General features: G+C 43.0%; 1 protein-coding gene across 1 annotated transcript; it reads left to right on the plus strand.

Annotated features, from left to right (window-relative positions):
- The first annotated feature begins 1,858 nt into the window (after positions 1–1,858).
- LOC118658843 (zinc finger protein 14-like) lies at positions 1,859–21,506 on the plus strand. The gene is made up of 4 exons (XM_036314594.1): positions 1,859–2,026; positions 14,773–14,899; positions 15,093–15,165; positions 15,998–21,506. The coding sequence occupies exons 1-4, from the start codon at positions 2,024–2,026 to the stop codon at positions 17,469–17,471; spliced, it is 1,677 nt and encodes a 558-aa protein (XP_036170487.1). The 5' UTR covers positions 1,859–2,023; the 3' UTR covers positions 17,472–21,506.
- The last annotated feature ends 1,438 nt before the right edge of the window (positions 21,507–22,944 follow it).

A 22,944-nucleotide genomic window follows, 5' to 3' on the forward strand; every position in this document is an offset into this window, starting at 1 on the left:
TGGGTGGGGCTGTTTGTCTCGGATGATACTAAAGGTGAGCATTTCCTCAGGGACTGGAGAGAGGCAATGGTCAGAGCCAGGAATCTGACCTGGTTCATCCAATGAAGAGGATGCCTGGCAAGGAGTGATTTCATCATTGTCAGAATGAATGTTATGCTCGTATCACAGACTCACCAATCAGGGGGGTTATTACTTCGATGAAACCCAGATTTCTAAGTCTCGTTATTGTGGATTAAACAGTGTAACCACAAGTAAGTGACTGAGTCACAAGTGAGAAAACCTAACCACCTACTTGTATTTTCCATGTCAGGAACATTTTCTCTCTTTAATTAAAAATGTCTTTTAAATTGTTTTTTACATTCTTTTAAAACATGTGTTGTTGTTTTTTTTACATGTTGTTAATCCTCACCCAAGGATATTTTCCCCATTGATTTTCAGAGAGAGTGGAAGGAAGGTATAGAGACAGAGAGAAACATGGATGTGAGAGAGACACATCCATTAGTTGCCTCCTGCAGGCGCCTGCCCAGGGGTTGGATGGAGCCTACAACCAAGGTAGTGCCCTTGACCTGAATGGAACTCATGGGCTTTCAGTCCAAGGGCTGATGCTCTTAACCACTGAATAAAGCCAGCTAGGGCTAAATATGTTTTTATTGTCATAGAGGAAGGCAAAGGGAGAGGGAGATAGAAATATCAATGATGAGAATCCTCCAGGGCTGCCTCCGCCCCCTAGTAGGGATCAGTCCGCAACCCTGGCAAGTGCCCTGACTGGGAATCAAACTGTGACCACCACTGAGCCACACGGGAGGGTATGTCAGGACCATTTTTTAAAGTTAACCATTCTTCCCAACCGGCATGGCTCAGTGGTTGAGCGTTGATGTATGAACCAGGAGGTCACAGTTCGAATCCTGATCAGGGCACATGCCCGGGTTGTAGGCTCAGACCTCAGTGTGGGGTGTGCAAGAGGCAGCTGATCAATGACTCTCTCTCATCAGTGACGTCTCTGTGAGATCCATGCCGAAAGGAGCCAGGCCAAGAGACGTTGTGAGAGTTTAAGAAACTTTATTACCTTGTCTCACAGCGGCTGAGACTATTGTGTGGGCGTCAGCCGGGCAGAGTAGGGAGAGCGGGATATTTATGTCTCTGGTGAAGGTCAGTCAGAGTACCCAGTCGGACCAGGTGCAGGTGGGGGCCAGGTGTAGGCGGTCCGCTGGGAACTGGGTGAGGCGGTTTACTGCAAACCGAAGACCGTTATCATGAAACCTACAATGAGAATGACAGGAAAATCGCAGGGAGGGGCAAGAGCCCCCAGCAGGGCACAACGGAGTGCAAGAATGTGCCTAACAGTTTCTATCTCTCCCTCTTCATTCCTCTCTGAAATGAATACAAATATATATATATATATATATATATATATATATATATATATTTAAAAAGTCAACCATTCTAAATATCCAGAAGTCACCTTTATTTTTTCCACGGAAAGGATGGCTTGTTTTTGGTTTCAATGCTCTTTTTGGGAATCTGACGGTAGTTCTGGAAAGATGCCCACCTAATGCATCCCTACTACCTGAGCCTGTGCACCTTTTTGTAAATCCACAAGTCAGACTCCAGTGTCAACAAAGATGAAAATGGAGCCAGATTCCTTAGGTGCCTTTTCAGTGTGTGTGTTTGCAAGGAAGGACCACTGTTCCCTGGGAATCTCAGCGCTGCCTCTCAGTGCAAAGGTCCCTGGACAGGAGATCTGGCTGCTTTGGGCTCAGGCCTGTGCACCTCAGGCGCTAGGGGGCGTGTGGTGCGAAGTGTAGGTCATCTGAGCTGGGCGCCAGGTGGGTGGGGCTATTGGGAGCGGGTGGGGGGGCACCTATAGCTGCAACCGCGTGGAAGGCCTGCTGGCTCCGGCTGAGATCCGGCCGGCACTTTTCTTGCCCTTAAAACCTAAGGTTGCTCTGCCCTCTTGTGTGGAGCTGCGATCTGTAAGGCGTTGGGAGCTGCAGGCGGGACTCGGGGGGCCCAGGAACCAGAAATGGTGAGTGTGCGGCCGGGCGCGGGGACGGGGAGGAGGGGCGGGTGGAGCCGCCGTGGCGGGACCGTCTCTCCACGGTCCGGTCCGGAGCCTGCGGACCCGAGGCGCCGGGGGCTCCGCTGAAACTGCAGGCCCCTCGGGCTCGCAGGGTGGGGCCCAGCCGGGACCCGGGCGTCCAGTGTGTCCCCGCGGCAGGGCCTTGGGCTGCGGAGCGCGTCTGGGCAGCTCTGCACCCTCATCCCCGCGGCTCCGCAGTCGGTGCGGGGACCACGGGGAGGGTCATGGGGACAATGGTGACTCGGTCCCCGCGGTTCGTGCATGGGAGGAGCTGTGGTCTGTGGGTCCCCTGTCCCTCCTTTGTCCCCAGAAGGACCCCGTTTTCTCCTGAATTTTGATGCTTGTGGAGCAGGCTCTCAAGTCCACCCCCTGTCCCCCAGGCCTAGCTCTGCAGCAAATGCCTGCATTTCCAGTCTCTCTCCCGAATCCTAAGCGCCATCTTTCTTCTCTGAGTCACAGCGTCTTTATCAGCTATTTGTTTTTTGGTGTTTCAAACGGTTAAAAACAAAATTCAACTGAGTAAATTGGAAGGTCTAACTGGCTTGATTCCCCTTTCCCGAAAAGGGCAGCATCTTATCTAGAAAATAAAATCTCAGAGGAGCTGTTCACAATGGAAGGCGTTTACAATAGGCAGAAAGGAAGTTGCATTAGGAGGTTAAAGGATTGCTTCAGGCAGGGTCACCGTTCCTTAGGGGAAGGAACAGCTGGAGTCTTATTAGGCAGATTAGTCTTGATTAGGAATTACAGAGTGATTGGTATAAAATTTTATTCCTGGGAGAGGTTGAAACTGCACACCCAGCTGGTGTGCTCAGTTGGTTGAGCCATCCTCTCATGCATCAGGAGGGTTCAGGGTCAGGATGCCAGGACTGGGGGCTTCCATCCCTAGGAGGGGACCTGCAGGAGGCAACCAATTGATGTTTTTCTCTCAAACATGTTTCTATTTCTCCATCTACCTTTCTCTATCTGAAATCAATTAAAACTTAACCCTAAAAAAAAAGAAAAAAAAAAAAAAGAAAAAATATTTTTTTTTAAAAAAAATACACTCATATACCCTTTAGCCTGGGGAGTACATCTTAGGCAATTTACACAATTTGTACAAACCTGCATGGTGTAGCCTACTGCACACCTAGGCTATATGGTATAGCCTTTTGCTCCTAGCCTAAAAACCTGTACAACACAACACGTTGCTGTACTGAATGCTGTAAGCAATTGTAATGCAATGGTAGGAAGCATTTATGAAAAGGTGCAGTAAAAATGTGGTGTGCAAGGTAGGAAATGGTACATCCGTGTGGGGCACTGACCCTGAATGGGCTGCAGGACTGGAGGCTGCTCTGCAGGAGTCAGTGATTGGTGAGTGAATACGAAGGCCTAGGACGTTACTGTGCATGACTGTAGACTTTATGACACTGTACACTTAGGCCAGGAAATTCACAAAAAACAGATTCAGTCAAGCCCAGGAGGCAATGATGCAATCAAAAGGCACAGTCAACACCAGACCTGTGAGGCTGCTGCCTGCATAAAAGAGCATATTGTTGTTGTTGTTGTTTTTTAAAAAAAGCATATTGTTCAACAACAAACTTTTTTATTTCTCACCCCAGGGTATTTTTCCCCCATTGTTTTCTAGAGAGAGTGGAAGGGAGAGAGGAGTGGAAAATACACAGAGAGAAACATTGACTTGAGAGAGACACATCAACTGGTTACCTCCACATTTCTGTTATTCCCCGGGGAGAAGAGAGGGTTGGAGCTTCACTCCTGGGGCTGCTCAGGTGTCCCTCGCTCCTCCCCCAGGGACTGGCCCTCTCCAGGGGTTCTTTCTGTCTCAATCTGGAGAGTACAGGATGTGGAACCTTCTGAAAGTGGCTCCCCTTCTGTCCTGTGGGAGCAGGCTGCTCATCTGAGCTGAATCCAACGTATGTGTTTCTTTCCTTTGGGTCCCTTATCCACCGAATAGTGCAGCCTTTGAATCTAGTTTCCCTGAGCGCTTGGATTCTGACAATATCGGTTAATTGAAGGGTACAAGGTGAATAAATCAAGGAAATTGTAAAAGCAAATAGTTTTTTCTTTTTCTTTTTTTTTTTTTAGGCTATAGAAATTCAAGATGTGGGAAGAAGGTATTTAAGTTTTCAGGCACATTTTTATTACTTTTAGATCAGTGTTTGTCTGGGCATGTCTCTAGAGACCTCTAACATTTAAAATGGTAGCAACTGCATTTTTATTTTAATTGATGTGAGGACAACTATTAAAAGCTCATGTAAAGCTCTGAAACGTCAATACATTTTAGGAGCTAAACTCATACCCCTATTGCATTGTTGAATATGTTACTTATTCATGAAAATATCCCTGTGAGACATAGAGGAAGGGCAAACTAGATGAATATCCTCTTAGCAAGAGATTGGGAAATTTACATTTTGTGTGGTTTATATCTGTTATTATAACAGGTCTGTACCTGTTATTATTTAAAGGAATTAAAGCCTAGAATGGTTCCCTAAGTGCAAAAGATAAAAATAAAGAATATGAATTTCTACATTTAAAAAAAATAAACCTACAGGCCCTAGCTGGTTTGGCTCAGAGGATAGAGCATTGGCCTGTGGACTGAAGGGTCCCAGGTTCAATTCCAGTCAAGGGCACATGCCTGGGTTGTGGGCTTGATCTCCAGTAGGGGTCATGCAGGAAGCAGCTAATCAATGGTTCTCTCTCATCATTGATGTTTCTATCTCTCTCTCCCTCTCCCTTCCTCTCTGAAATACACATACACACACACACACACACATATAAATAAATAAATAAATAAATAAATAAATAAATAAATAAATAAATAAATAAATAAAATGAATCTGCAGGATAGAAAAGTCCAACTTAAGACTCACTGCCCACATATGCTGGTCCCTCCAGCACTTGCTACTCCAGTCCCCTCCAATGCAGTTTTGATCATTTCTTAGCAAACATCCCAGTGTATACCAAGTCTAGCCACTCCCCCTGGATGCTCGCACACCTTTGTGGTGGGGCAGAGCCTCAGGAAGTCCTCAGGGTGAGGCCAGCAGAGTTCATCAGGCGCAAACAGACCAAAATTTGGCCATGTGAAGGAAGGACTCTGTATGGGTCGTATCTGGTAAGGAAAAATGGCCCCAGACCTAGAGCCACACAACTCAGTCTGTGCCAGATTCTCCAGGAGGCCCATCTCTGCAGGGCAGAGCCACGTAGAGTCAGAAGGGTGGGGCTAGGGGATCTCCCTTGAGGGGGAAGGTGCCCATGAAGCTTTGGGAAGGTGGGTGGAGTGGCCCTCAGCCCTGCACAAACAACTCAGTCTGTCCTGGATTCTGCCCAGACCCCTGGAAGGTGGAACCACCAGGAGTCGGGCGGGTGGGGCTGCATGGAGCCCAGAGAGTGGGTCTCTAGGGGATCTCTCCTGAGGGAGGCATAGTCAGGTTCATGGGACACTTTGGGGAATGACCCCTGCCTCGGAGCCACACAGCTCAGTCATTGACACCTCAGAGTCTGCACAGACCTCTACACCCCTGCCCCGGCAGCTGACTCCTCAGCAGAGCGCAAACTCCACAGGGTTTTTCTTGCCTTGTGGTAAGCAGCTGGACGAGGCATTTTTTCATGGTTGCCTGCTGACAGCTTGAGCCTCAGCCGCTCTTGTCCCTATTGCCTCCCAATTGAACAAGCTGGTAAGAAAGCCTGGGTGGTGTCTCCTATTAGCAGGCAGGTGACTCAAACCACAGAATCCCTGCCTGTGCAGAACGCTTGCTCAGGACCCATCTTCGAAGCCCCACATGACCACACCAGGCTCCATTTCTGGCTCTGAAGCCAGGTCTCAGCTGCTTGAGAGGCCAGCCTGGCCCTCCTGAGACCTCTATGTGAGTCCTAAGGCTTTTCTTAAAAATAGATTTTATTGATTTTTTACAGAGTGGAAGAGAGAAGAATAGAGAGTTAGAAACATCGATGAGAGAGAAAAATCGATCAATTGCCTCCTGCACACCCCCCACTGGGGATGTGCCTGCAACCAAGGTACATGCCCTTGACCGGAATCGAACCTGGGACCTTTCAGTCCACAGGCCAATGCTCTATCCACTGAGCCAAACCAGTTAGGGTGTAAGGCTTGTCCTGCTCTCCTGGTGTGGGTGTGAGTGGTGTGACACACCAGCATCACTCTCATCCACACCTCTGCAGGTGAACATGACACTTGAAGTTGCTGCCAGAAACAGCACATCCCAACATTACCAGCCGTGTGGGTCTGTCTCTGTTTCTCAGACTTGCTGACCTGTGGCTGCTGGGTGCTGGGCGGATGGTGCTGGAACTGTGCTGCCCCATATGGCATTGCTGAGCCTGTTGAGCCTCACTTCTATGTACCAGAGTGGGAGCTTTCTGGCAACTGGCAGGGAGAGTATGGTATCGGGGCCCTCTTTAACATGGTCCTGATGTCTTTGCCAGAATTTATCTGTGTGTTGGAGTGGAGCTGAGAACATACTCCAGGGATGAGGGTTGAAGAGGGTGAGTACACCTGTACAAGAGGTGCCAATCAGGTGGTCACTTCTGAAAGAGCAGTTATTTAAATAGAGAGAAAGAGAAGAGAAGGAAAGGCAGCCATTCCACCCCTCTAATACCAGAAGGCTCCCCAGGACTCTTAGTACCTCTGCTGCTGCTGCCCCTGCCTTTACTACAACACAGATCCTGACCCTCAGGGTTCAGGGGATAAACCCATGGCCCCACTGTGGTACAGCTGTATACCTGACTTAACTCCAGGGTCTTTTATTTTATTTTATTTTATTTAAATATATTTTTATTGATTTCAGAGAGGAAGGGAGAGGGAAAGATAGAAACGGTGATGAGAGAGAATCATTGATTGGCTTCCTCCTGCATGGCCCCCTACTGGGGATCAAGCCTATAACCTGGGGCGTGTACCCTTGACTGGAATCGAACCCGGTACCCTTCAGTCTGCAGGTTGATGCTCAATCCATTGAACCAAACCGGCTAGGGCAACTCCAGGTTCTTTAAAACTTGCAAAGCAACTACTTGTCATGGGGTGGTTCCTAACCCTGATGGCTCTGCTATGAGGCCCTCTGGAGGAAAACTGTATAAATTCCAGGGTAGAGAGGACACCCTCCCCCAAGTATATCCAACAAAAACTCAAATCAGAGAAGGACCAAAGGAAGGAGCCCCCCTCGCCCCCCCCAAAAAGAAAAATATTCAGAATTAGAACCAATTGAAAATTAAAACTATATTTAAAAATTTACACAACAAAACAGGTAAAGGTACACTACTTGGCGTTGGGGCCTCTGCAACATAGGTTCTGAATCAATTTTGCTGTAATGCACTTGTTCACAAACCTTCAAGCAGTTCATCTGGACTAGGTCTCAAATTACAGTTATACCTGGAGCCGCATAAATTTAAGCCAGGTACCATTGATGATCTTAGGTGGTGCTAATGAATATAACATAGTGAATGAATTGAACTGTGACCTCCTGGTTCATAGGTCAACAACACTCAGCCACTTGAGAGGCCTGCCCTGCTCTCCCCAGACACTTCCATTATGAAAGTCAAGCCCTTTCATACCCTCGAGGTGTGTGTGTTGTTATTTGTGTACACATCTGAACCAAATTTTGGGTGGGCTTCCACCTACCTGTGCAGGAGATAATAACAGTTTTAGAATAGGTAATGTTGCATATTGTGTAATACTCTGCTTTATTTATTTATTTATTTTTTATTGCTTAAAGAAAGTATTACAAGGGGTATTACATATGTCTCCTTTTTCCCCCCATCCTTGACAATCCCCTGGCCTCCCCTACCCCCCCAGTGTCTTATGTCCATTGGTTATGCTTATATGCAGGCATATAAGTCCTTCAGTTTCTGCTTTATTTATTATTCTATTGATAAATCCTCCAGATTTAAAAAAAAATCAGTTTACAGCACTTTTTAAAAAATTGAGCTTGCCCTAACCGGTTTGGCTCAGTGGATAGAGCGTCGGCCTGCGGACTGAAATGTTCCAGGTTCAATTCCGGTCAAGGGCAAGTACCTTGGTTGCAGGCACATCCCCAGTGGGGGTTGTGCAGGAGGCAGCTGATCAATGTTTCTCTCTCATCGATGTTTCTAACTCTCTGTCCCTTTCCCTTCCTCTCTGTAAAAAATCAATAAAATATATTTTAAAAAAAATAAAAAATAAAATAAAAAATAAAAAATTGAGCTAACATTGGTTATTAACATGTTTCAGGTGTACAATGTTATAATTCAGTATCATTTTACACCAGAGCTTTTTCATATCCTCTTAATACCAAAGTAATAAACATTTTTTATATGTGATCTTTCATCTTCTGTTAATTATGTTTTGCTTCTTTCTCCATTTTTTTTAATTTATTTTTTAAAAATATATTTTATTGATTTTTTACAGAGAGGAAGGGAGAGAGACAGAGTCAGAAACATCGATGAGAGAGAAACATCAATCAGCCGCCTCCTGCACATCCCCCACTGGGGATGTGCCCGCAACCCAGGTACATGCCCTTGACTGGAATCGAACCCGGGACCTTTCAGTCCGCAGGCCGACGCTCTATCCACTGAGCCAAACCAGCTTCGGCTCTTTCTCCATTTTTAAATTACGTGTCTGTTCACTTTTACTCTGAAAACTACCCCTTTTTAAAAAATATATGTTTTTATTGATTTCAGAGAGGAAAGGAGAGGGAGAGGGAGAGGGAGAGGGAGAGAGAGATAGAAACATCAATGATGAGAGAGAACCATTGATCAGCTGCCTCCTGCACGCCCCTCACTGGGGATCGAGCCTGCAACCCAGGCACATGCCCCCACCGGGAATTGACCTGTGACCTCCTGGTTCATAGGTCAACGCTCAACCATGAGCCACGCTGGCTGGGCTGAAAACTAACCCTTTTATATTGCATGTATTATAGATATTTTTCTCTCCCTTTTTTGTTTACTTTTTAATTACCTTAAATTTAATATATTTAAATTTATCACTCTTTTCTTATATGAGAATATTCTCCCTTTTCTTGTGTCAATAAACCATTTGCCTGTAACTCCTAGAAGTGGCCCAGTTTTATCTTTCACATTTAAATCTACAATGACGCTCTATCCACTGAGCCAAACCGGTTTCGGCCCCTTTTTCCTTTTGTTTGCTCTTTTTTGTCTGCAAATATATCCTACCCTGTTGCCTGTTTTTGGCCTTGCTTCCACTTTGCAAGAGCAGGTTTGGCTGACAACCTCGCCGACCTCCTCTTGGGCTCCTCCTTGGCCGCCCCCTCAGCAGAGCTGACCTTCCTCCTGGGCATCCTGGCAGCAGGGCAGGCGCATGCTGGTTGCCTGAAGGCTTCTGTGCGCCTAGTGCAGGGGTGGGCAAACTTTTTGACTCGAGGGCCACAATGGGTTCTTAAACTGGACCGGAGGGCCGGAACAAAAGCATGGATGGAGTGTTTGTGTGAACTAATATAAATTCAAAGTAAACATCATTACATAAAAGGGTACGGTCTTTTATTTCCATAGTTTTATTCATTTCAAACAGGCCAGATCCAGCCTGTGGGCCGTAGTTTGCCCACGGCTGGCCTAGTGGCTTCTCCAACCTGGGCTGCCTCAGGTACAACCCCTAGATGGGGAATTGAACCCTAGACACCTCTGTGTGGGGGCTGATGCTCTAACCCCTGAGCAACACTGGCCAAGGCTACCACAGCTTTTTTATCCATCCACCTATGGTGGGCACTTGAGCAGCTATCAGATCTTTTCTTTAAAAATTTTTTTAAAACATTTTTGTATTGATATAGAAAGTGAAAGGGAGAGGGAGAGACAGAAACATTGATGTGAGAACAAGACATCTATCTGCGGCCTCCTGCACGCCCTCTACTGGGGATCCAGCTCACAACCTGGGCATGCACCCCCACTGCGAATGGAATGGCTAACCCGTTGGTGCACAGGATGACACTGAAGCAACTGAGCCACACTGGTCAGGGCTTGCTGCTTCCAAATCTTGTCTATCCTATCTAATAAAGCGGAATATGCTAATTGACCCTCATGCCATCACAAAGATGGCAGCGCCCACAGCCAATAAGGAGGGAATATGCTAATTGACTGCCACACCTTCAAAGATGGCAGTGCCCACAGCCAATAAGGAGGGAATATGCTAATACCCTCAAAGTTGGCGGTGCCCAGTCCCCTCAGCCCTGCCTGCCTCTGGAGTCCCCCAGTCCCCTCAGCCCCTTAGCCACCCAGGGCTGCCCGAGGCTCAGGTAACCAGGGCTGGCCGAGGCTTACGCTGCTGGCAATGGCAGTAGCAGAGGTGTGATGGAGTGTTGTCTTCCCCTGATCACCAGGTCGTCTCCTGCCCCTGAGGGCTCCTGGACTGTGAGAGGGGGCAGGCCAGGCTGAGGGACCCCCCACCAGTGCATGAATTTTCATGCAATGGGCCTCTAGTTAAAAATAATGCTACAGCCCTGGCTGGTTTGGCTCAGTGGATAGAGCGTTGGCCTGAGGACTGAAAGGTCCCAGGTTTGATTCCGGTCAAGGGCATGTACCTTGGTTGTGGGCACATCCCCAGTAGGGGGTGTGCAGGAGACAACTGATCGATGTTTCTCTCTCATCGATGTTTCTGACTCTCTCTCTCTCCCTTACTCTCTGTAAGAAATCAATAAAATATATTTTAAAAAAATAAGGCTACAATGAATATAGGGGTGCATATTTTCTTTTGAATTGGTGTTTTGGAGTTTCTTTGGATATATTCCCAGAAGTGGAATCTTTGGCTCATGAGGCAGTTCCATTTTTAATTTTTCGAGGAAACTCCATACTGATACTTTTCAATTGTGGATTTATTGATGATGGCCATTCTGACAGGTGTGAGGTGATTTTTTCAGTGTGGTTTTAATTTGCATTTCACTGATAATTAGTGACTTTTAGCATTTTTCATGTCTATTGGCCATCCCTATGTTCTCTTTGGAGAAGTGTCAATTCAGGTCCTTTGCCCATTTAAAAAAAAAAATACACACACACACACACACACACACACACTAGAGGCCCATTGCACGAAGATTCGTGCAATAAGCCTTCTTTCCCCTGGCTGCCAGCACCAGTTTTCCTCTGGCACCCAGGACCCAGACCTTCACTCTGGCCATCGCCTTCCATCTTCGCTCTGGACACAGTCTTTGTTGTGGCTGGAGCCTTCAGTCTTTGCTCCTCGCTCCGGCCGGAGTCTTCAGTCTCTGGCCAGAGCTGCTCCTGTTCCTTCTGCCCCCCACCCTCCCCCTCATAGCTTGATCGCTGCTTCATCTGCAGACCTCGCCGACTGGCTCCTGGGTTCCAGGGGGCCGCCTTGCCTGCGGCCTGGCTTTCCGATCACGATCACGATAACGATCACAATGTGGGCCACAGGCAAGGCGGCTTCTGGGTCCTGGGGGGCCACCTTGCCTGCGGCCTGGCTTTCCGGCAGCTCCTGGGGTCGTACACAGGGGCCTGGATGGTGGCTCCCGGTGTCCCACCCTGCCTGTTGTATGCAAATTAGCCGCCATCTTTCTTGGCGGTTAATTTGCATATCACTCTGATCAGCCAATGGTGATGGTAGTGAAGGTATGGTTAATTACCATGTTTGTCTTGTGTATTATTAGATAGGATATATATGCTGGGTTCTTTTTGTGTTCTTTTATTTCCTTTTTTAACAAAAATTCTCTCCAGATATGTTTTTTTATTGCTTTTGGAAAAATAGGAAGGGAGAGGGAAAGAGAGATACATCAATTAGTTGCCTCCCATACACACCCCAACCTGCAATCTAACCCACCACTGGGATATGTGCCGTGATTGAGAAGCAAACCCACAAACTTGTGGTGTACAAGACAGTGCTCCAACCAACTGAGTCACCAGGCCAGGGCTGTCCATTTTTTAATTGGATTGGCCATCTATATGCCCTCTTAAGAGACGTGTATATTCAGGTCCTTTGCTTATTTTTTAATTGGATTGTGGGGGGTTTTGGTGTTGAGTAGTATAAATTTTTGTTGTTGTTAATCCTCATCTAAGGAATATTTTTCCATTAGTTGTTTGTTTTTTTAGAGAGAAGGGAGGAAAGGAGAGAGAGAAACATCGATTGGTGTGAGAGACACATTGGTTGGCTGCCTCCCACACTCACTGATTGGGTCAGGGAAAAAACCTGAACCCGCAATCCAGGTACATCCCCTTGACCGGGAATCGAACCCAAGACACTAACCAATGAGCCACAGTGGCCAGGGATTGTATATGTTCTTTATACATTTTGGGCAATTAACCCCTTATCAGACATTTCATTGTGGAATATGTTCTACCATTCAGTTAGTTGTCTTTTCATTTTGTTGGTGATTTCCTTTTAGTTTGATATAGTCCAAATTGTTTATTTTTCTTTTTTCAAAATATATTTTTGATTTTTTACAGAGAGGAAGGTAAAGGGATAGAGAGTTAGAAACATTGAATAGAGAGAAACATCCATCAGCTGCCTCCTGCCCACCTCTTACTGGGGATGTGCCCACAACCAAGGTACATGCCCTTGACCGGAATCGAACCTGGGACCCTTCAGTCCGCAGGCTGATGCTCTATCCACTGAGCCAAACCAGTTAGGGCTGTTTATTTTTCTTTTGTTTCCCTTTCTAGAGGAGATATATCAGAAAAAAAATATTTCCAGGAGAAATGTTCAAGATTTTACTGCCTGTGTTTTCTTCTAGGATTTTTATGGTTTTCAGTTTTACCTTTTTTTTTTTTTTTTTTTAAATATATTTTATTGATTTTTTACAGAGCGAAAGGGAGAGGGATAGAGAGTTAGAAACATTGATTAGCTGCCTCCTGCACACCTCCAACTGGGGATGTAACCGCAACCAAGGTACATGCCCTTGACCGGAATCGAACCTGGGACCTTTTAGTTCGCAGGCTGACGCTCTCCACTGAGCCAAACTGGTTAGGGCTTGAGCTTTACTTTTAAGTCTTTAATCCATTTTGAGTTTATTCTTGTGTATGTTCTAAGAAGCTGGTATAGTTTCATATTTTTTTTTTTGCATGTATCTCCCCAATTTTCCCAACACCATTTATTGAATAGACTAAAATAGTCTGTTCATTGTATGCTCTTGCCTTCTTTGTCAAGTATTACTTGACCATAAATCCATGGGTTTATTTCTGGGATTTCTGTTCTGTTCCATTGATCTACATCTGTTTTTATGCCATTACCATGGTGCTTTGGTTACAATGGCCTTGTAGTATAATTGAATATTAGGTAGTATGACTTGTCCAGCTTTGTTGTTCTTTCTCAAGATTGCTGTGGCTGTTTGGGGTATTTTGTGGTTCCATATGAATTTTTGGAATATTTGTTCTAGTTATGTCAAGCATATGATTGGTATCTTGATAGGAATTGCATTGAATGTATAAATTGCTTTGGGTAGTATGGACATGTTAATGGTATTAATTCTTCCTATGCATGAACACCATATATGTTCCACTTAAAGTTTACATTTCAATTACAAATTACATTTAATTTTATTTTGTATTCATTTCATGTGTAGAACATAGTGGTTAGACAAATCTTTATAAATGTCCCCCCTGATATTTTTAATACCTCCCTGGCACTTTATGTATTTTGTAATCATGCCAATTCAACATGAAAATATTATGGATTGCAATGAAGGCCATTGTACATGTCAAGTCTTAAATTGTGCCTCAAGGTCAAGGCCCAGCTTACAGTGTTACTGTTTTGCTGTAAAGACTTTTCTTTTGTGTGATCTGTCTATGTGTCCTAAAAATTTGTATTAAGTAACCCTCAGGCTCATGAGTGGGAGGACTTTTGTAGAGTCTAAGTTGCCCTGCTTTCCTCATGCCTAAGCTCTAACTCTGATAACTTCTTAGCTCCATGAAATGAGACAGGCAAAAGAAGGTCAAACTGAGTCAGAAATAAATATTATATAAACAAATGATCATTCATACTTCTCCAAAAGAATATTTTCGTTCAACCAGGTAGAGCTAAATACTTATAATAATCTGGAGTACTTCAGGATGATATGACCAATTACATTTTGTTACAAGTTGAATTTTCACATACCTCCTGGCCTCTTGTGTTTGGTAATGAGAATAGAAGAAAAAGCTTCTAGCCTGGCTGGCATGGTTCAGTGGTTGAGCATCTACCTATGAACCTGGAGGTTATGGTTTGATTCCCGATCAGAGCACGTGCTTGGGTTGTGGGCTCCATCACTAGTGTGGGGTATGTAGAGGGGCATCTGATCAAAGATTCTCTCTCATCATTGATGTTTTTATCTCTCTCTCCCTCTCCCTTCATCTCTAAAATTAATAAAACATATATTAGAAAAAGAAGAAAAACCTTCCAGGCCTTTATTGTATTTATAGTCATTAGAACGTTATACAGATACGATAGTGTGCTTCCTGGAATGCTGCATCATATGGTGGTTCTAAAGGAGATTAGTTTTCTCACCAGGAATTGATGTACTTAAAATAGACATATTTTGTTATCTTTTTCAAAGTGACATTAGAGAGCAATGAAGTGATCACAATAAGAAAACCACTGGCAATAATTCCATGTGTTCATGAGGAAGTAAGTGTGGCCAATAAATAATAGTCTGATACCCAAGTCATAGAATGAATGTTGGGGAGCACATGCCATTTATGAACTTATGAGTTATATATAGATCTCTTGTGCTATCTGTCTCATCCTTCCTCCTGTATACGTATGGGGGATGTTTTAGGACACAGTGGCCTTTGAGGATGTTAACGTGGAGTTCACCATGGAGGAGTGGGCTTTCCTGGATCCAAACCAGAAAAAACTCTACACAGATGTGATGCAGGAAACCTTCTGGAACCTGGCATCAGTAGGTAGTGATCATACCTTCTTACTTATTTAATCAATTACAAAACAAATGTTGCTTGCTCATCAATATTGTTTTAAGAACTGAAATGTGAAAAGGGGAATGAATACATTGATAAACTGGGCATTGGCACAGCTCATTGTGTACCTGAAATTTAATCATTTTTAATATTCTTTAATAGTTTATAATGCTTTTTCTAGCATGTACTTTGGAAGAAAAATGTGAAGACCATGACAGTGAAGATCAGTATGAAAATCATGGGATGAGTCTTAGGTGAGTCGCATTGACATGAGAAAGCATTAAGAGCATCTTTGCTTTTTTAAAAAATATGTTTTTATATATTTATTTTCTTTATTTATATATTTAATGTTTTTTTATTTATTTCAGAAAGGGAGAAAGAGAAACATCAATGATGAGAGAGAGTTATTTAAGGCTGCCTCTTGTATGCCCCACACTCAGAATCAAGTCCAGAACCTGGGCATATGCCCTGACCAGGAATTGAACACTGACCTCCTGGTTCAGAGGTCCTCGCTTAACCACTGAGCCTCGCCGGGGGTGCAAAAATAATGTTTTTATTGATTTTAGTGTGTGGAGGTGAGAGGGAGAGATAGAAACATCAATTGGCTGCCTCCTGCATGCCCTGTACTGGGGTTAATAAGTCTGCAGTCTGGCCACATTGCCTTTTGGGGAATTGAACCAGCAAACCCCTGGTGGGTGGATCCATGCTTAACCACTGACCACAGGGACCCAATCCACAAAAGAAGCTTTAAAACAGGTAATCCAATTGTATCAGCCCAGTTTTAAATTTATTGACTCTTATAATATTCTCATCCAAATGTCTTTTTCTGAAATATGATATACATGTTTAGTGTATAAAAATAATTACACTTGGAAACCATATACAGAAGTACCATTAATGACTATAAGTGTTTTCATAACATCTATGATCCAACCTATTTTAGAGGTTTTAGGATATTTACATTCAAATATTGGATATCCAGATACACTGCATTTCCCTTGAGAATGGTGAAAATGTCATTGTCATGCTATTAATAAATATTAAATTGTTAACAGAGTATTAATAATATGTTTCTGATTTTTACAGCAGTCATATGGTAGAGAGACCCTGTAAAAGGAAGGATGGTAGTCAATGCAGAGAAAACTTCAGCCAGATTCCAAATCATAATGAAAAGAAGGAAACTCCTACTGAGATAAAACAACTTAAATCCAAGTTGTGTAGGCAAATCTTCATGGGTTATTTATCCTTGAATAAACACCTGAGCTCTCACATTGGACCCAAACTATACCTGTGTCAGGAATATGAAGAAAACGATTATAAATGTAAGGAACCTGAGAAAGCTTTCAAGCATCACCAACATATTCAAAGCCATGAAGGCAGCCCCAGTGGGAAAGCTTTCCACCATTCAGCTTCCCTTAGAAATCATGAAAGAACACATATTGGTGGGAAACTGTATGAGTGTAAGCAATGTGGGAAAGGCTTTAGTCATCTCAGTTACTTTAAACTTCACAAAAACACTCATAGTGGCGAGAAACAATATCAAAGTAAGCAACGTGGCAAAGCTTTCAGTTCTCCCAAGTACTCTGGAGAAAATGAAAGAACACATACTGCAGAAAAGCCCTATCAATGTAAGAAATCTGGCAAAGCTTCCAGTTCCACTTCTCTTAGAAATCATGAAAGAACACATACCGGCAAGAAACCTTACGAATGTAAGCAATGTGGGAAAGTCTTCAGTTTGCTCAGTTCTCTTAGAAATCATAAAAGAAGTCATGAAGAAAAGAAGCCTCATGAATGTAAGGAATGTGGTAAAGCATTCCGTCATTGCTGTTCCCTTCGAAAGCATGAAATAACTCATACTGGGGAAAAACCCTATGAATGTAAGCTTTGTGAAAAAGTTTTCTCTTCTTCAGTTGCCCGTCGACGTCATGAAAGAACTCATACTGGGGTAAAATGCTATGAATGTAAGCATTGTGGTAAAGGTTTCTATTATCAATCTTCTCTCCTAGATCATGAAAGAACTCATACTAGGGAAAAACCCTATGAATGTAAGCTTTGTGGTAAACTTTTCTCTCATTCAACTTCCCTCCAATATCATAAAAGAACTCATACTGGGGAAAAACCCTATGAATGTAAGCAATGTGGGAAAGCCTTCAGTTCTCCTAGCTCTCTTGGGAAACATAAAAAAAGTCATAATGGAAAGAAGCCTTATGAATGTAAGGAATGTGGTAAAACATTTCATCATCACTATTCCCTTAGAAATCATGAAAGAACTCATACTGGGATAAAGCCCTATGAATGTAAGCAATGTGGGAAAGTCTTCACTTGGCTCAGCTCTCTTGGAAAACATAAAAGAAGTCATGACGGGAAGAAGCCTCATGAATGTAAGGAATGTGGCAAAACTTTCCTTTATCCTGCTTTCCTTAGAATTCATGAAAGAGTGCATACTGGGGAAAAACCCTATGAATGTAGCCATTGTGGTAAAGCTTTCTCTTATCCAACTTCCCTCCGATGTCATGAAAGAACTCATGATAAGGAAAAACCCTATGAATGTAAGCTGTGAGGGAAAGCCTTTATTCATCCCAGTTCCCTTCAAAATCACAAAAACTCTTAGTAGTGGAAAGAAATAATAAGGAATGAAAGAACTCACACTGAAAATAAGCTCTGTCATGTAAAGATTGTAGAAAAGCCTTTGACCATCCTAGTTTTGTTTTTTAATACACACCTGAGAATATTTTTCCATTGAGATATTGGAAGTCAGAGAGAAAGACAGAGAGCAATATTGATGTGAGAGAAGCACATCAATTGGTTGCCTACTGCATGCGACCAGACATGAAAACACACACATTGGAGAAAAGCTCTATAAATGTAAGGAATGTGGTAAAGCTTTCAGTTTCTGCAAGTCTCTTAGAAAGCATGGAAGAACACATACTAGGGAAAAACCTTAAGAATGGAAGCAATGTGCGAAAACCTTCCATTGGATGTCACATGTTTGAAGACATAGAAGAATTCATAATGGAAAGAAGCCTCATAAATAAGGAATGAAGTAAACCTTTTTGTTATCCTTTCTCTTAAATATCATGAAATGTATACCGGGAAGAAACCCTATGAATGCAAAAAATGTGGGATAACCTACAGTCATCTCAGATCCTTTCAAATTCACAAAAATTCTCATAGTGGAGAGAAACCATAGCCATGTAAGGAATGTCGTAAAGCCTTCAGGATCCAACTAGTTTTTACAGACATGTAAAAACAAAAATGTATTGATAAACACTGTTAATGTAAAGAATAGCAAAGAGCCTTCATTTATCTCAGCTCTGCCATCATGTATGATTATCCATATTAGGGATGGACCCTAGAAATGTAAGAGTTTTAGAAAGCATTCATTTCTTCCATTTTATTGTAAAGGATAACAGAACCCACTGAAGAGAAGGCTGTCATGTAAAGATTGTAGAAGAGCCTTTGGCCATCCTAGTTCTTTACAAAATCATGGAGGGACTCACACCCAAGAGTAAGTATATAAACATAAGCAATGCGGGAGAGCCTTTCTTGGACATGTGAGAACGCACCTGGAGAAATAGTGAATACATATAGAGAAGGTGGGGAAGCCTTCAGCTGTCCCTTTTCCTTGGAAAGGTCATAAAAAAACTCAAAAGTGTAAAAATGTATTGAATGTAAAAATGTAGGAAAACCTTCATGTTGCCTCATATACCTACAATACCATGTGAGAATGTACACTGTATAATTAACAACTGGAAAAAAAACTTAACAAAACCTTTTAACAAATACTTTCAGAGTAGCTAGAAAACTGCACTGGAAGGAAATCCTATTAGTGTAACTAACTGGTACATGTAAGCCTGCTGCAAATTAAGTCATATACTCCCCAAAACTCACAGCATTAAAGAAGTCCTATAAACTTTTGACATATTTGGTCATCATCAGTACTCATTCTTTTTTTACTAGTTTCTTTAAATTGATGCTTTAGAGTGAGGAAGGCAGAGAGAAGTAGAGGGAAACATCGATGTGAGAGAGAAACATCGATGGGTTGTCTTGCCATGTTCCCTGACCCGTAATGTGCCCTGACAGGTATTGAATGAATAGGCCCTACACACATATGTATTCTTTTTTAATTTTCAATTGCACTTGAGATTCACTATTATTTGCCATATATTTTTACATAGGTACTGTTCACTGTAGAGGCCCCCTGTGTATTATTTTCATGTTTTGTGTGTGTGTGTGTGTGTTGCTTTTGGCTGCAAATTGTGCTATGAAGTTCATATTAAGAAGAGAATATTTTAGGTTTTTTTTCTCATCTTTACCCTGCCAGCCAAGAATATCCTCAAAACAGCCAGCCTCTGCTTTACTTCCATTGATGTTGGGTGTAAGCTTTATAGTTGTTCACAATTCAACATTAAAGATCCAGCATAGGATGGCTTTTCCTGCAAGCCCATAGGTGTCCACCGGGCAACAAATGCAGACTGCCATGGTTGAGGCTGTTTTCTGAAGGGTACGCAATGTTCTCTAGATTGCATGTGCATGAGGTCTACTTTGACTAGAAATCATCTTGTCCTTTTGGTTCTACTACTGACTGTGATTCAGATGCCACTGTGACTGCGGCAGTGGTGCAGTGCCAAAGAGCCCCATGACAGTTTGTTCTTGTACCACCCTCTGCAGTGAGGGCTCTGACCTAGTCCTCCCATGTGAGAATCGGCACTTTCCTCATTGCAGGCAGACTCTGGATGTGTGGTGTCACTCAGAGCTGAGCCTAATCTCTCAACGTTTTCAGTTATCTTGGGTTGTATGTGATTAAAATTATGGCATTTTTCCTAATAAATGCATTTTTTAAAGTAATTTTTTTATTGATTTCAGAGAGGGAGAGAGAGGGAGAGAGAGATAGAAACATCAATGATAAGAATCATTCATCAGCTACCTCCCGTACGCTCTCTACTGGGGATTGAGCCTGGAACAGTGCATGTGCCCTTGACCAGAATCAACCCGGGATCTTTTGGTTCGCAGGCTTACGCTCTATCCACTGAGCCCAACCATCTAGGACAATGCTTATGTAATTTTTAATGAAATATTAACTGTTTCCCAACCGCTCATATGCTAAGAATTGTTATGGTGTTTTGTTATTTCCTGATGATGTATTTAATTATCCCATAGTAATTATGTATTTTCAGATCAATTTGTCATTTTTTCCATTTAATCATTATACACTCTGAGTCACAAGTGTCATGTGTGTACAATTAAGACATGGTTTCCTCAGGGAAATTATATTTTTTCTTATCTGTATACTTATAATGTTTGGACCAGACTAATTTCTTATTCGTTCAAAGTATTAAAAACTTCAGTCATGTATTTTTAGTTCCTGGAGCTAAAGACCAACAAAATCACATCTGCAGTAACAGAGAAATGTGATGGAATAAATTAAAATAAGCATGATCAGAAACCATAAACGCCTGAGATGTAACAGTAACAGCAGCCTTTAAAGGATTTCTTATTATATTTTGCCTTGTGATAGACAATTTGATTTCCCTTCAAGGAAGCAATACATATTTCTGCATTGAATTCTGTGAGGAAATGAACTTCATTCTATCTTGCATAATGATAATGATTTTTCTTTAGAAGGCAGAAAAAATCATGCTAAATCAAAACTGTAAGAAGCACAAATCATATTAGTGAGAAAAGCAATATTCGTTATTTTTATTCCTTTGAAACCTGTTCTCCTTGATCACATGTGCAGACATGAATGCCTTTGCTTTTGTCTTGAGTCATTGTGGTCATGGAGTAGCTCTGTGTGATGATGGACGTTTGACATTTTCTTTTTCCACAGGGAGTATAAGGCCAGCAACCAGTTGTCGAATAGCGTTTGCCTTTCTTGTTACCTAAATACTGAAATATTTAATTTGCTGTATTGGGCACATTTCCAAAAAGTACCTCAGTTAAGTATCTATATTACATATATATTAATTTAAAATCACGTACTTCCTAACAAGATATGTAACTTGTTAACTCCTTTATGGGTCAACTGAGGTTTATAAATTTGGGAATATTGTTAAAGAACACAAACCTAGCAAGAAAACAAAGTTAGGATCTCTCTTCCAAGAAGCCGTTCTTGCTGACAAAAATTTGACTTTCCCCCCCAACCTTTTAAAAAAAGTTGATTTGAGAGAGAAAGAAAGAAGCATCAATCTGTTGTTCCAGTTATTTATGCAATCATTGGTTGATTCTTGTGTGTGACCTGTGAATGAACCCACAATCTTGGCATACTGGGACAATGTTCTAATCAACTGAGTTGACTGGCCAAGGAGAAAGTATGATCATGATGATAATGTCAACATCCTGCACATGCCAGGCAATTGACATGGAAAACATGTCCAATTTAGCACACCTGTCCAAGTCATGATATACAGGCATGAAAGAAAAAAGTTCTTGCATTGCTGGTGCTCATGTTTTTGTGGGAAAGGAAATAACCTTCTAAACTAATAAAAGGGTAATATGCTAATTAGACCAGGAGACCTTCAGGACAAAGCCATGGTGGCAGGGTCAAGGCAGAGGCGGTTAGGGAGCTCAGGCCAGGAGGGAGGCATTGGGAGTGAACAGGCTGGTGGGTGGGGGGGCAGTTGGGGATGAGCAGGCTGGCAGGGGCGGCAGTTGGGGGCAAGCAGGCTGGTGGGGGGAGCAGTTGCGGCCAAGCAGGCTGGGGGGGGCAGTTTGGGGGGAGGAGGCCGGCAAGGGGGGACTGTTGGGGGTGATCAGGCCAGCAGGCAGAGTGGTTAGAGGCAGGCAGGCAGGCAGGCAGGCAGGTGAGTGGTTAGGAGCCAGCGGTCCCAGATTGTGAGAGGGATGTCTGATTGTTGGTTGCTGGTAAATGGCATTGGACATTCCCGGAGGAGTCCCAGATTGGAGAGGGTGCAGGCTGGGCTGACGGACACCCCCACCCCTGCACAAATTTTGTGCACTGGGCCACTGGTGGTTAAATAAAAAAAACTTTGGCTTCTTACAAAAATGAAGTTGTTGCCAGGTCATGGTTTGATTGATGGTCAGGGCACATGCCCAGGTTGGGTGCTCAATCCCCAGTAGGGTGTGTGCAGTAGCCAGCTGATGTATGTTCATTCTCATTGATGTTTCTATTTTACTTTGCCTCTCAAAAAAAACAAAAAAAGTATATTTTACTAATATATATTTTAAAAAGTTGTAAGTAAATGCAAACGCAGGGGAGATAATTGGGAATGTGGATGGATTATATATCTTCATTATGGAGGGTAGGGGCATCAGTAAATGGGGGTGTCATCATTGATCATCTTTCCTCCCATGTAATACTTCTAAAGACTTGTGGATCTGCTAGAGTGTGGATTTAAACAATGGGCAAACATCACCAAAGTTATGCCTTCCTGGTTTCACAGCAATGGTTTTCCAGAAAGCACTATAAATGGTTCTAAGTTTCAGAGCATGTGCTACTTAATTAAGAATATGGGCATGGGTATGTGACATGAGAGACTTCTCACTGCTTTAGGCCATGGTGTTTCTATTTAAAACCAATGGAAATAATTTGAAATTCACTTTTAAAATGGCATATAATTTTGCCGCTATTCAAATGGAGTGACACAATTTGTGTACCTTTTGAAACTTTTAAAAAAATTCCTCCCAGTTGAAAGTTCTGGTAATCTGCACAGTTGTACCCGTCATGGGTTTTCTGTGAGTAGAGTGATTCCTGTGCATGTCTAAGGTGGTTTTCTGGTTAAAACACCAGGAAGCCATTGCTGTTCAGAGGATAATGATCTCAGGAAAGTTTAAGGTGACCTGCAGGCAGAGTATCAGCAAAGCAGGTGTATTTGATATCTTCAATGTGGGACATTTTCTGTGTCTCTGATGAGAAGAGTAGCTGGAGGTTTTTTGTTTCAGCAGAAGGCACCAAGCCATCCGTGCTCATTTTTGCTGTTGTCAGGAATCATTTCCATGGTTACACTTCCAGGTGATGTTATGAAACATGGGGGAAAGGTGTTGCTTTTATTTCTTTAAAGAGCAAAGGACAT

This window comes from Myotis myotis, unplaced genomic scaffold (assembly GCF_014108235.1).
Source record: "Myotis myotis isolate mMyoMyo1 unplaced genomic scaffold, mMyoMyo1.p scaffold_m19_p_6, whole genome shotgun sequence".
NCBI lineage: Eukaryota > Metazoa > Chordata > Mammalia > Chiroptera > Vespertilionidae > Myotis > Myotis myotis.

What these genes read in the sequence shown, in the direction of transcription:
- LOC118658843 (XM_036314594.1), top strand. An exon ending in CTGGAACCTGGCATCAGTAG is followed by an intron (nt 14,900 to 15,092) that starts GTAGTGATCATA and finishes TGCTTTTTCTAG; the next exon opens with CATGTACTTTGGAAGAAAAA. An exon ending in AATCATGGGATGAGTCTTAG is followed by an intron (nt 15,166 to 15,997) that starts GTGAGTCGCATT and finishes TGATTTTTACAG; the next exon opens with CAGTCATATGGTAGAGAGAC.